General features: G+C 39.4%; 8 protein-coding genes across 8 annotated transcripts; 4 read left to right on the top strand and 4 right to left on the bottom strand.

Annotated features, from left to right (window-relative positions):
• Nucleotides 1-311: 311 nt before the first annotated feature.
• On the bottom strand, nucleotides 312-1936 carry LOC6640122 (transcription factor AP-1). The gene is made up of 2 exons (XM_002063003.3): nucleotides 1757-1936; nucleotides 312-1637 (listed from the first exon to the last, which is right to left on the bottom strand). The coding sequence occupies exon 2, from the start codon at nucleotides 1608-1610 to the stop codon at nucleotides 765-767; it is 846 nt and encodes a 281-aa protein (XP_002063039.1). The 5' UTR covers nucleotides 1611-1637; nucleotides 1757-1936; the 3' UTR covers nucleotides 312-764.
• A 134-nt stretch (nucleotides 1937-2070) lies between these two features.
• On the top strand, nucleotides 2071-2508 carry LOC6640123 (60S ribosomal protein L29). The gene is made up of 2 exons (XM_002063004.4): nucleotides 2071-2242; nucleotides 2307-2508. The coding sequence occupies exons 1-2, from the start codon at nucleotides 2141-2143 to the stop codon at nucleotides 2433-2435; spliced, it is 231 nt and encodes a 76-aa protein (XP_002063040.1). The 5' UTR covers nucleotides 2071-2140; the 3' UTR covers nucleotides 2436-2508.
• On the bottom strand, nucleotides 2491-3712 carry LOC6640124 (queuosine salvage protein). Its single transcript, XM_002063005.3, has 2 exons — nucleotides 3356-3712; nucleotides 2491-3297 (listed from the first exon to the last, which is right to left on the bottom strand). Exons 1-2 carry the CDS (start codon nucleotides 3627-3629, stop codon nucleotides 2534-2536), a joined length of 1038 nt encoding a protein of 345 aa, XP_002063041.1. The 5' UTR covers nucleotides 3630-3712; the 3' UTR covers nucleotides 2491-2533.
• A 59-nt stretch (nucleotides 3713-3771) lies between these two features.
• LOC6640125 (transcription factor MafG) lies at nucleotides 3772-4476 on the top strand. The gene is made up of 2 exons (XM_002063006.4): nucleotides 3772-3906; nucleotides 3968-4476. Exons 1-2 carry the CDS (start codon nucleotides 3874-3876, stop codon nucleotides 4331-4333), a joined length of 399 nt encoding a protein of 132 aa, XP_002063042.1. The 5' UTR covers nucleotides 3772-3873; the 3' UTR covers nucleotides 4334-4476.
• Nucleotides 4477-4585: 109 nt separating this feature from the next.
• LOC6640126 (mitochondrial inner membrane protease subunit 2) lies at nucleotides 4586-5701 on the top strand. Its single transcript, XM_002063007.4, has 3 exons — nucleotides 4586-4652; nucleotides 4728-4979; nucleotides 5041-5701. Exons 2-3 carry the CDS (start codon nucleotides 4886-4888, stop codon nucleotides 5454-5456), a joined length of 510 nt encoding a protein of 169 aa, XP_002063043.1. The 5' UTR covers nucleotides 4586-4652; nucleotides 4728-4885; the 3' UTR covers nucleotides 5457-5701.
• LOC6640127 (yrdC domain-containing protein, mitochondrial) lies at nucleotides 5698-6512 on the bottom strand. Its single transcript, XM_002063008.4, has one exon. It carries the CDS (start codon nucleotides 6510-6512, stop codon nucleotides 5844-5846), a length of 669 nt encoding a protein of 222 aa, XP_002063044.3. The 3' UTR covers nucleotides 5698-5843.
• Nucleotides 6513-6572: 60 nt separating this feature from the next.
• On the bottom strand, nucleotides 6573-7029 carry LOC6640017 (DNA-directed RNA polymerase III subunit RPC10). Its single transcript, XM_002063009.4, has 2 exons — nucleotides 6842-7029; nucleotides 6573-6767 (listed from the first exon to the last, which is right to left on the bottom strand). Exons 1-2 carry the CDS (start codon nucleotides 6980-6982, stop codon nucleotides 6582-6584), a joined length of 327 nt encoding a protein of 108 aa, XP_002063045.1. The 5' UTR covers nucleotides 6983-7029; the 3' UTR covers nucleotides 6573-6581.
• A 69-nt stretch (nucleotides 7030-7098) lies between these two features.
• LOC6640018 (DNA methyltransferase 1-associated protein 1) lies at nucleotides 7099-9854 on the top strand. The gene is made up of 5 exons (XM_002063010.4): nucleotides 7099-7287; nucleotides 7348-7737; nucleotides 7799-8388; nucleotides 8462-8616; nucleotides 9565-9854. The coding sequence occupies exons 1-5, from the start codon at nucleotides 7187-7189 to the stop codon at nucleotides 9634-9636; spliced, it is 1308 nt and encodes a 435-aa protein (XP_002063046.1). The 5' UTR covers nucleotides 7099-7186; the 3' UTR covers nucleotides 9637-9854.
• Nucleotides 9855-10022: the final 168 nt, after the last annotated feature.

The raw sequence follows: 10022 nt of genomic DNA, 5'->3' as shown, positions 1-10022 counted from the left end.
TTTATAATGTAAATTGGATAACTTTTAAATTGATCAAACTGTCTAGATTTCTCTCACAAATAAAATGTTAAGCTTTATGTTATTTCACTAATTTTTCCAAATTAATAAATTAGTTTGTTATTATGTTGATTAATGAAGGAAGTAAATACTTATTTGGCTCGCCATGTCGACTTTTCTATACCAGGTAAAACAGATACAAAATTTCTTTTCACATAGATTAGAGGCTATCGTTTACTCCTACAGGTCATTACTTTTAATTGTTATCTTTTGATTATGAGTAATCTTTTTAAAATAGCTTGTGGTAGATTTTTATATTAAGTTAAATTTATTTATGATTTTAACCACATATTATACATTTAATATTCTTTTTGTCTTACAAATAAACATTTATAATACTTGAATTAAAACTAAATAAAACATAAAAATAAGAACTTTTCAAAAGCATAAAATTTTCAATTTAAGTTAAATATAAACCCATTGCACTTTTCAGAGAAGGCACTGTTGAGGTATTCTCTCTCTCTCTTTATCTCTTCTCGGCTTTTCTAATCAGATCACTCGGTTAAGATAAGTAAAACCATAGGCTCCCCATTCGAATCTTCTTGGGTTTCCAATTCAAAACTCGATGTTGCTGCGTTTAGTAATAGGTCCAATGGAAGTTCATCCTGCTCATGCCGCCCCACCATCTCCGCCTTCTCCGCTCTCCCTAATTTGGCAAACGGCTCTTGCTCTACCTCCGACTCCTCGTCCTCCAGATTCTCTATTTGTTATTTTCCCGCCAACAACATGGAGTTGGGAATTGCCTGAACAACGCAGCCAGCTTCCATATGCTCCATCACTTGTTTCTTTAACTGGGCCACATGATCCTTGAGATTCTTTACAATACCAGCTAAGTCTGTATTTTCCCCTTTAAGCATTTTGACCCTATCTTCCAGCTTGGAGATGCGTTCCAGCTTACGCTTACGGCACTTAGAAGCTGCCACGCGATTCCGTTGCCGCTTACGCTCCAGTTTAATCTTCTCCTGGGTTTCCATGTCAATGGGACTGACTGTAGGCGAGGCAGCTGTGTTCTGGGGCTCATCCTTGATAACTGGGAAACCACCCTCATAGGTGAAAGAGCCACCGCTTATGCCATTGTTTACTGAGGCTGTCATCACTGTAGATGTCACTGCTGCTGCTGCTGCTCCAGTATTGCTCACAGGGGGAAAAGCTTGTGAATTTGAATGCAAATTTTGCAACGCTTCCTCGAATCCCTTTCCAAAAGCCTCCTGCTCTGATGTTACTTGACCCACCTTAGTGGGAAATAGTGTACCAGGTTGTGGTGTCTGCATTAAATTACTGGCCAACAAAATCTTCTCCAAATCGGGGGTATTAACGGTTTTTCCTTGCAAATCTGGAGAATCGATGAGCAATGGGGCCATCGTTCGTTTATTTTTCGCCGGTTGCTTTAAATCCAAGAATCCTGGTCGTTTCACACCCGCAGTGAGCGTAGTACTAGGTGAGGTAAATTCTAAACTCTCATCTGTATTCACTGGTTCCGTTTTCGGCACGACTATAGCACTTGCTGCAGCTGCAGTTGGTGTGGAATTGGCAGTAGAGACGACCGTCTTCATTATTTTTAATTGGTATATGACGTCAGACTAAGGGAGAAACGGAAAGGAGATTAGCTTCTGATAAAAACTTGTTTTTTTTATGGGCTGACTGGTATGACTCATGCGCTGCCTCTGCCGCAGTCGCTGCCGTAGTCTTATCGACTCACCCTAAATTAGAGTTGGTGTTGACGGCTTTAGATTCCAAAGAAATTGTTTCTTTTTTAATAAATTGGTTCCAGTATTTGTTTATTATATATTTTTCCAACGTTTATAGTAATTATTTGCGAATTTTGTGTTGTATTTATTTAATTGCGCCGTTGTTGATATTTCCACAGGTTGACAAAAAATTACCTAAAGCCTTCTCAGAGAAGTGTGACCGTTTTATACGGATTTTAGATTTTTAAGTGTATCGATAACACTCATTTCGATGCACATAAGCAACCCTGTCTATGGTTTCCGATAATTCTGTTCGCCATCTCTCTTTCACTTCCTTTCCACGTTTTTCGTACTGGACGAAGGTTTGCAAAAAGTGAAAAAATTATATTTTAACCATGGCCAAGTCCAAGAATCATACCAATCACAACCAGAACAAGAAGGCCCATCGTAATGGCATCAAGCGCCCATTGCGCAAACGCCACGAGTCCACCTTGGGAGTAAGTAAAATTGTGACCCGCAGCCACAGATGCAGCAGCTAATTCCACCTTTGTTTCTCTTCAGATGGATGTGAAATTCCTGATCAACCAGCGTTACGCTCGCAAGGGTAATCTCTCACGGGAAGAGTCTGTGAAGCGCTACGAAGAGCGTGTTGCCGCACAAAAGGGCAAGGCAAAGCCTGTGACTTTGTAAATAACGGGACCCTGAAGTTGTGGCAATGGCTTCTCTTGAATAAAAACTAAGAGGATACATCTTTTCCAAATAACTTGTACTTTATTTTCTTTTATGTGTTAATAGTAAATGCTTAGTACCTTATGGAAAGGTATATCAGCCATCTTTTCTTGATGCTTTCGGCGGTAGTCCCAAAGATATTGATCAATAAGGACAGAATTAACAGAGGAGTGCTGATCCTTCTGCAATAACCCCAGGACTTGATCTCTGACTTGTTCAATTATATAAATTGAAGCTCCACGTATTTCCACCTCACGAGGATCACCATTCTCCAGTATGGTATCTTTATTAAGCACTTCCAAAAGCTCTTCAGAGTATTCCAAACTCTTGAAATAAACCAGTACTTGTGGTACACGGTAATCGGCAAACATGGTGATTTTATCAATGTCATTAAAAAAGCCCAATCCTTCACCTTTATAGCCGCACCAAATGTCTCCCACTAAAATTTGAGCTCGTTTCAATATAGAAACGTGTTTACCGGCATATTCAGCTTGATCCCTGAAGCAGGGAAACTCTTGGACTACTAATTGTAGGAGGCTTACAGCTGAGCTTTTTGCAGCTTTAATTACGTTTTCAAAACGTCCTTCATATTTGTCAAGCAAGACTTTTCCCACTTCATGAAGACTGTCGAGTCGCTGTTGGAACAGGGGAATCTTGGTCTCGCCATCATCCGATCGGAATATATGATCAAGTGTTTTTGCATCCACTTGAGAGTAGTATTTTGGGCTAATGATGTCGATGCCCTCATCTACAGCTCGCTTGATAGCGGCACACAGAGCAAAGTAACCGGTATAACCATCCACTTTGTACTTGGTGTAGTTATCTGTTGGTAAATGAAACAAGATAAGAATGATCTCATAAGAACATAGATGTTATCTCACCTGGGGTCCAGAAGCAAAAGTTTAAAGTATCTACTACAAAAATCCAATCGGCTGCTTCTCCATACTTGGGATCTTCATTAGAATCCTTTCCCGGTTGAGGATGTAGTTCGTGCTGCGAAAAGTTTGTGACATCCAGTTTTTTATCCTGAATTGCCGCCAAAATTTCCTCGCCCAATTTTTTAATGCCTTCTGGTAAAACACGCAAGTACTTTGCATTTTTGACTATATATTCACCCGATTCCCGAGGGCTTAAATAAGTTATTTCAGTGGGCATCTTAGTAAAGATCTTAATTAAAATTAATTCAAGAAATTCAATTGTGAAACCAAAAAAACAACCACTATTTTAACAGTAGGTAACTGCAGGGCTGCAAAAATATCAGTAAAAATATCAGTGCTGTTAAAAATGCTATCGATATTTTTTCCATTCAGGAAGAAGAAGCAACGAAAACAACGCAAAAAGGAAAATTTTCTTTCGAGAGAAATCCATTAATTTATTGTGCAATTTAAGAAGGACCAAAATGGAAGCAAAACGTGAGAGAAAGTCCTCGTTGGTATGTAGTTGGCTTGCAATTGAAAGACATAAAATTCTATATGCTGCATTCCCCATTTCAGGCTCCTCTGTCCCCTTGTCCCGTTCCGGACATTACGGACGACGAGTTGGTCACCATTTCTGTGAGAGATCTGAATCGTACCCTTAAGATGCGTGGCCTGAATCGCGAAGAGATTGTGCGTATGAAACAGCGTAGACGTACGCTAAAGAATCGCGGATATGCAGCCAGTTGCAGGATTAAAAGGATTGAACAAAAGGACGAACTCGAGACCAAGAAATCGTATGAATGGACTGAGCTGGAGCAAATGCACGATGACAATGAGCAAATACGTCGCGAGGTGGGCAACTGGAAAAACAAGTACAAGGCACTGCTGCAATTCGCCATACAAAACGAAATACCCATTCCCGCTGAGCTAGAGGGGTGCTGAGATTGAGTGATCCAATAGAACTAACCAGATGACATTCCTACTCTGTGTTCAGACAGTAAAAGGTTTTGTAATAAATGAAATTAATAATCACCTGTAATTATAGTACAATAATCAAAATAAATCAAATCCGTCGTTTCCACCTAGCTTGTAAATAGACAGTTTCTCAGGGGTAAATTCGTAAGATTCAACAATTTTGCATATGTGACGTCACAAGTTACAGTTTTGCCTTGTGCTATCTTTTGTTCCCCCTATCTAATGTTAATTTACAGTTTGCGGTGCGCACAGCTGTTATCAACTCGATAGTTGTTGTTGAAAATGAGTAAGTTTTGATTTTTACATTTTGTTTAATATATTTTATAAACAAATACTCATTTATATTTCTGACAACCAACAGAATCCAGAAATATAGCGAAATGTTGGTAATGTTTTCATCTCCAGCCTGCTTATGAGTCCACAATAGAGAAGAACAGTGATTGGAGCCGTGAAAATATTCACATCAAAAAAATAATACTGATTTCCACCCGCTAATCCAACTCCGTTTCATCTCGATCCATGGCGTTCGGACGATTTTTTAAATCCATACTCTATGGCCTACCTTTGGGTATTACCTTCCTTGATTGCGTTGGCTATGTAGCTAGAGTAGATGGTAAGGGCTTCTCGCTTTGCCGCATGCTCAATTGTTACCTAATCACAATTTTTACTTCCAGGAATTTCAATGCAACCCGCTCTTAATCCTGTGGAAGATGAAAGAGATTATGTGTTCCTGCTGCGCTGGGGGGTACACAATAGTGCAGTTGAGCGTGGAGATATAATATCCCTAATCTCACCAAAGGATCCTGCCCAAAAGATTATAAAACGAGTGGTCGGTATGCAGGGTGATGTCGTCTCCACTTTGGGCTATAAACATGAAATAGTAAGGGTTCCCGATGGCCACTGTTGGGTTGAAGGAGATCATACAGGACATTCACTCGACTCGAATACATTCGGTCCCGTGGCACTAGGTCTAATGTCGGCGCGAGCTGTGGCAATTGTATGGCCGCCGGAACGTTGGCGATTGCTGGACAATGAACTGCCACGACGACGTCGTCCTATTCAAATCGCCAAGACAAATTACTACAATTAGAAATTAGGCATCCTACATATAATAATTGACCGGCGAGATGAAGACTGATCCCTCACATTTGAAATGGAGTGTCTAGTTGTGTTTTATCTTTTGCTTTAATTATAGTTCCAATTTATGTACATAGATATATATATATTTTATACACAAGTTTGGCTCTTTCCACCCCCAAATGTTCTTTCAAAATTGAAGACAGTAAAAAAAAAAAAGAGAAACTAAAATAAAAATTAGAATTTGTTAAATGTAAATACGAAAAATATTTTATTTGGAAAATGCAAGGAAATATTGCATCACCTTTTAAAACCAAAAGAACAAGAGACTTCTAATGGATATAATTTCGAATATAATTTTAAAATTCAAAACTATTTTATAATCATTTGGATTGAATCACTATTGGTATTTATTTTCCTTTAGGCCATATTCCTCGAGCACTTTACGTGTCTCTTTCAGGGCAACACCGGCTCTAACTATAGTATAGCTGCCTGGTTTGGCCAGGTCAATCACAGTGGAGGCGAGACGTCGCTCCTCGGTCAAACCAATTGGACCGGCATCAAATATGCCTCCTAATTGTGGCCAAAGGCAGCGAAATTCTTCAACTTGCAGGCTACTCGGCTCACTGGAACGATTGGCGCTGGTAAGAGCCAGAGGTTGCTCATGCCAAACTCCACACAATTTGCGTATGAATTGAAAATCTGGAATACGAATACCAATTTTTGAGGTTGAAGGATTTAGTAAGGGGTTACTTAAGGCAGGAGCTCTCTCAATCACTATGGTCAGTGGACCTGGAAGCAAACGAGTTAGCAGCTCGTCGCCGAGGTGATCCGCCTGGCCATAACGACGGAGAGCCTTAATATTATGCACACAAATGGCGACAGGTTTGTGCTCATCTCGTCCCTTAATCTCGTACAGTCGCTGAATGGCTTGCTCGTTGTTGGCATCGCAAGCCAAGCCGTAGACCGTATCTGTGGGCAGAGCAATGATTTGACCTGCTAGCAGACACTGACGGGCAAGATCTAAAGCTCGTTCTTCATCTACTGAGCACACGGGATGACTTGCCATCTCTTGGGTACTGAATGGAATTAAATTTGTTAAACGGGCTCTATGGCCAAGTAGGCGGCGCATTAACATCTAGTCGCGCCAATTGTGTCCACACTGGTGATTGCAGCACTTGTAGAATGTGGTCATAGGCTCATCCGCTGAACGAGTTTGAATTTGCATGAAATATGCACGATTATGGGAACAAGCCGGACACTCGGCGTCTGTGGAATCCACGTTTTCCCAAGCTGCTTTGCCACCCAAAACGTGATCCACCTCCTAAATGGTAAACAAATAAAAAGGGAAACCAATTAAGTAACAAAAAACAAATTTAGAATACCCAATCTACATACCTTGAGGCGAGGAAATGTTTTGGTTGAGATCTTGCCCCTGATCTTTGATACGTAGGGACAAGTGTGGCAGGAGAGATGATGGCTGTTGGTGTCCTCTTCAATAATTAAAAGATTACCACAAGAAGGGCAGAAAAACAACATAATTTGCGGCGTTCCAAATCCACGTGAATATTGGCTAGCCAACTTCAAAAGAATCTGGAATATGGTCACACAGCTCCCTTGTTTTTTTTTTTTTTCCTAATCTGGTCACTCTTCAAAAGAGTGTGACCACACTTGTGCGTGAAAATAGTAAATAAAATAAATAAATTTTCAATTAAATATAAAAAATATTAAAATATTATCATAATGTCGGCCGATGTACGTGATATTTTGGACATGGAGCGTGCCAATACGCCCGAAATCACTAGGGACTCCTTTCTAGCCACCAAAAAGCGCAATTTCGAACGGTAAGGCAAAACAACAAATCTGTTGTTGCCATTTTTCATATAAACAAATTGCATTTGCAGTCCCAAACCCAACTCCCGGCGTCCCGAGGGTATGCACCGTGAGGTGTTTGCCCTCCTGTATACGGATAAGAAGGATGCTCCACCCTTATTGCCCACTGATACGGCTCTAGGAATCGGAGCTGGCTACAAACAAGCCAAGGCCCGGCTTGGCATGAAGAAAGTGAGAAAATGGGAATGGGCGCCCTTTTCGAATCCGGCGCGTAATGATAGTGCGGTCTTTCATCATTGGAAACGAGTCAGTGATGAGAGTACCGACTATCCATTTGCCAAGTTTAATAAGCAGCTGGAGATCCCCTCCTATACGATGACCGAATATAATGCCCACTTAAGGAACAACATGCAAAACTGGAGCAAAGTGCAAACGGATCATCTATTCGACTTGGCCAGGCGGTAAGTAAAGTCCTTTTTATTTTAAAATCCTTAATATTAATTTGACCTTCTCCTATTACAGGTTTGACTTGCGCTTCATTGTCATGGCGGATCGTTGGAATCGTCAACAGCACGGAACCAAAACTGTGGAAGAACTCAAGGAACGTTATTATGAAGCAGTTAGCCTTTTAGCCAAGGCAAGGAATCAAACAAACGAAAGAAAGAGTTTCACCTACGATGCCGAACATGAAAGAAGGCGCAAGGAACAACTAGAGAAACTCTTTAAGCGCACCACCCAACAGGTGGAGGAGGAACAGATGCTCATCAATGAAATGAAAAAGATCGAAGCACGCAAAAAGGAACGTGAACGCAAGACTCAAGATCTTCAGAAACTCATCTCCCAGGCCGATCAACAGAATGAGCACGCCTCGAATACGCCCAGTACAAGGAAATATGAAAAGAAACTTCACAAAAAGAAGGTCCATCATCAGCCGCGTCCCTCTAAAGTGGATTCCGTGGTGAATGCCATTGAGATAGGTAGCTCGGGCATTAAATTTGCGGATCTACGCGGTTCGGGTGTTTCACTGCGCTCTCAGAAAATGAAATTACCTGCAAATATAGGACAAAGAAAGGTTAAGGCTCTCGAACAAGCTATACAAGAATTTAAAGTTGGTGAGTTTCAGCAAAAGACTCCTAGAAAATGTTTTTTAAACTTAATTAATTGTATTTTATTTTGGTTTCACAGATCCCGCTCCTCCGCCTACAGAAGATATATGCACATCCTTCAATGATTTACGTTCGGATATGGTTTTACTCTGCGAATTACGCACTGCCTTGTCCACTTGTATTTATGAAATGGAAAGTCTTAAACATCAGTATGAAGCAGCCTGTCCGGGCAAGGTAAGTCAGACTACTTTTAATGTCAAATATTAAGGGGAATATTCTTGATTGAGAGCTTGGTTTTTTGGATCCTTATTAGGAAAGTGATCATGTGAAAAAGTTAATAGAAAATTATACTTACTATGTGTCTAGGTAGAGATAATTATTATAAATATTTTGAATAACCTAAGACTCAGGTTTCACAAGATAAAAGTTTTAAAAAGGTTAAAACCAGACTTTGATTCTCTCTAGATTCTTTTGTTTTGTTGTAAAAATGTAGTTAATATTGCAAAGTTTATTTCAATTATATATATATTTAAACCAAAAAAAAAGGATAGGTGCTGGCGGCAAGGATAACTAGACGTAGGATTATCTGAGATCCAAGTTTAAGCCGACGTTAGATTCAGCATAGATGTAATTCTGATCCTAAACTAATCCTGAATTTTTGTTTTTTTTTTGACTGAATGGCGACCGTTCAAAAAAGAAAACCAGTTGTTTGTCTAGTTTTTTATTGTTCAATATTAAAAAATTATTTTTCAAAATATTTTAAAATTCTGAATAGGGCCAGGACTGCATTTTGTTTCGTTAAAATCGCTTCTGGTTTCGAGAAAAACGCTTTCAAATTCGAAGTTTGCCTCAAATGACGAGAACATTGCCTTCCTTAAAACTAGTTGTTTCCAACCAAGAATATCCACTTAAGCTTCATAAGCCACAATAGCCCTTTAACAACTAATATCTATTGAGTTTATATAAAGTAATTAGCTCCAATAAAGCGTTAAAAACACTAATTTATTTACCTAAATATGTTTATTCACATCTATTAATTAGCTAACAAAAAAGTATTTATGTGAAGTTTAATTAAAGATCATCAAAATTACTTATTAAGTAATAGATTTTACTTGCACATTAAATACAGTGAAATGCTTCTATTGGTCTAATGATTCATCTATCTTTCTATATCTTTTGCAGACTCTAAATATACCACCTTCATTGGTTCCGATTAAGACAGAAACTCTGGATACTAGTACTGCGGGAAATTAATTAAATTTTTCAGCTAATACTTAAGCAAAGCATTGCCCCATAGCCTCATCCAATTCCAATTCCAATGATGCGTTTTGTGTATGCTCGGTGCGTGTGTGTGCCGAGTGCTAATCATTTGTAACCCGTTTTTCTTTTTATTCTTCTTACTCACCATATTTGTACATTTGCGCTACTCCCAGACAAGCTGAGAAGAATAAACGGTTCAACTACAACAAGAAGATGAAGAAGAAAATTGTTTACCAATGGTCGGGCAATGGTCAAGTGATGAGTGTGAGAACTTTTGCTGTGATTTATTTGCACTTCTTCTATGTTGCAGAATTTGGGTTAAGACATTTATGGACAAGGATGCAATCCAGCTAACAGAAAAAAAAGACAAAAAAAACTAA

Source organism: Drosophila willistoni, assembly GCF_018902025.1.
Source record: "Drosophila willistoni isolate 14030-0811.24 chromosome 2L unlocalized genomic scaffold, UCI_dwil_1.1 Seg196, whole genome shotgun sequence".
Taxonomy (NCBI): domain Eukaryota; kingdom Metazoa; phylum Arthropoda; class Insecta; order Diptera; family Drosophilidae; genus Drosophila; species Drosophila willistoni.
The sequence above is the reverse complement of the archived record's forward strand: the minus strand, read 5'-3'. Positions and strand labels throughout refer to the sequence as shown.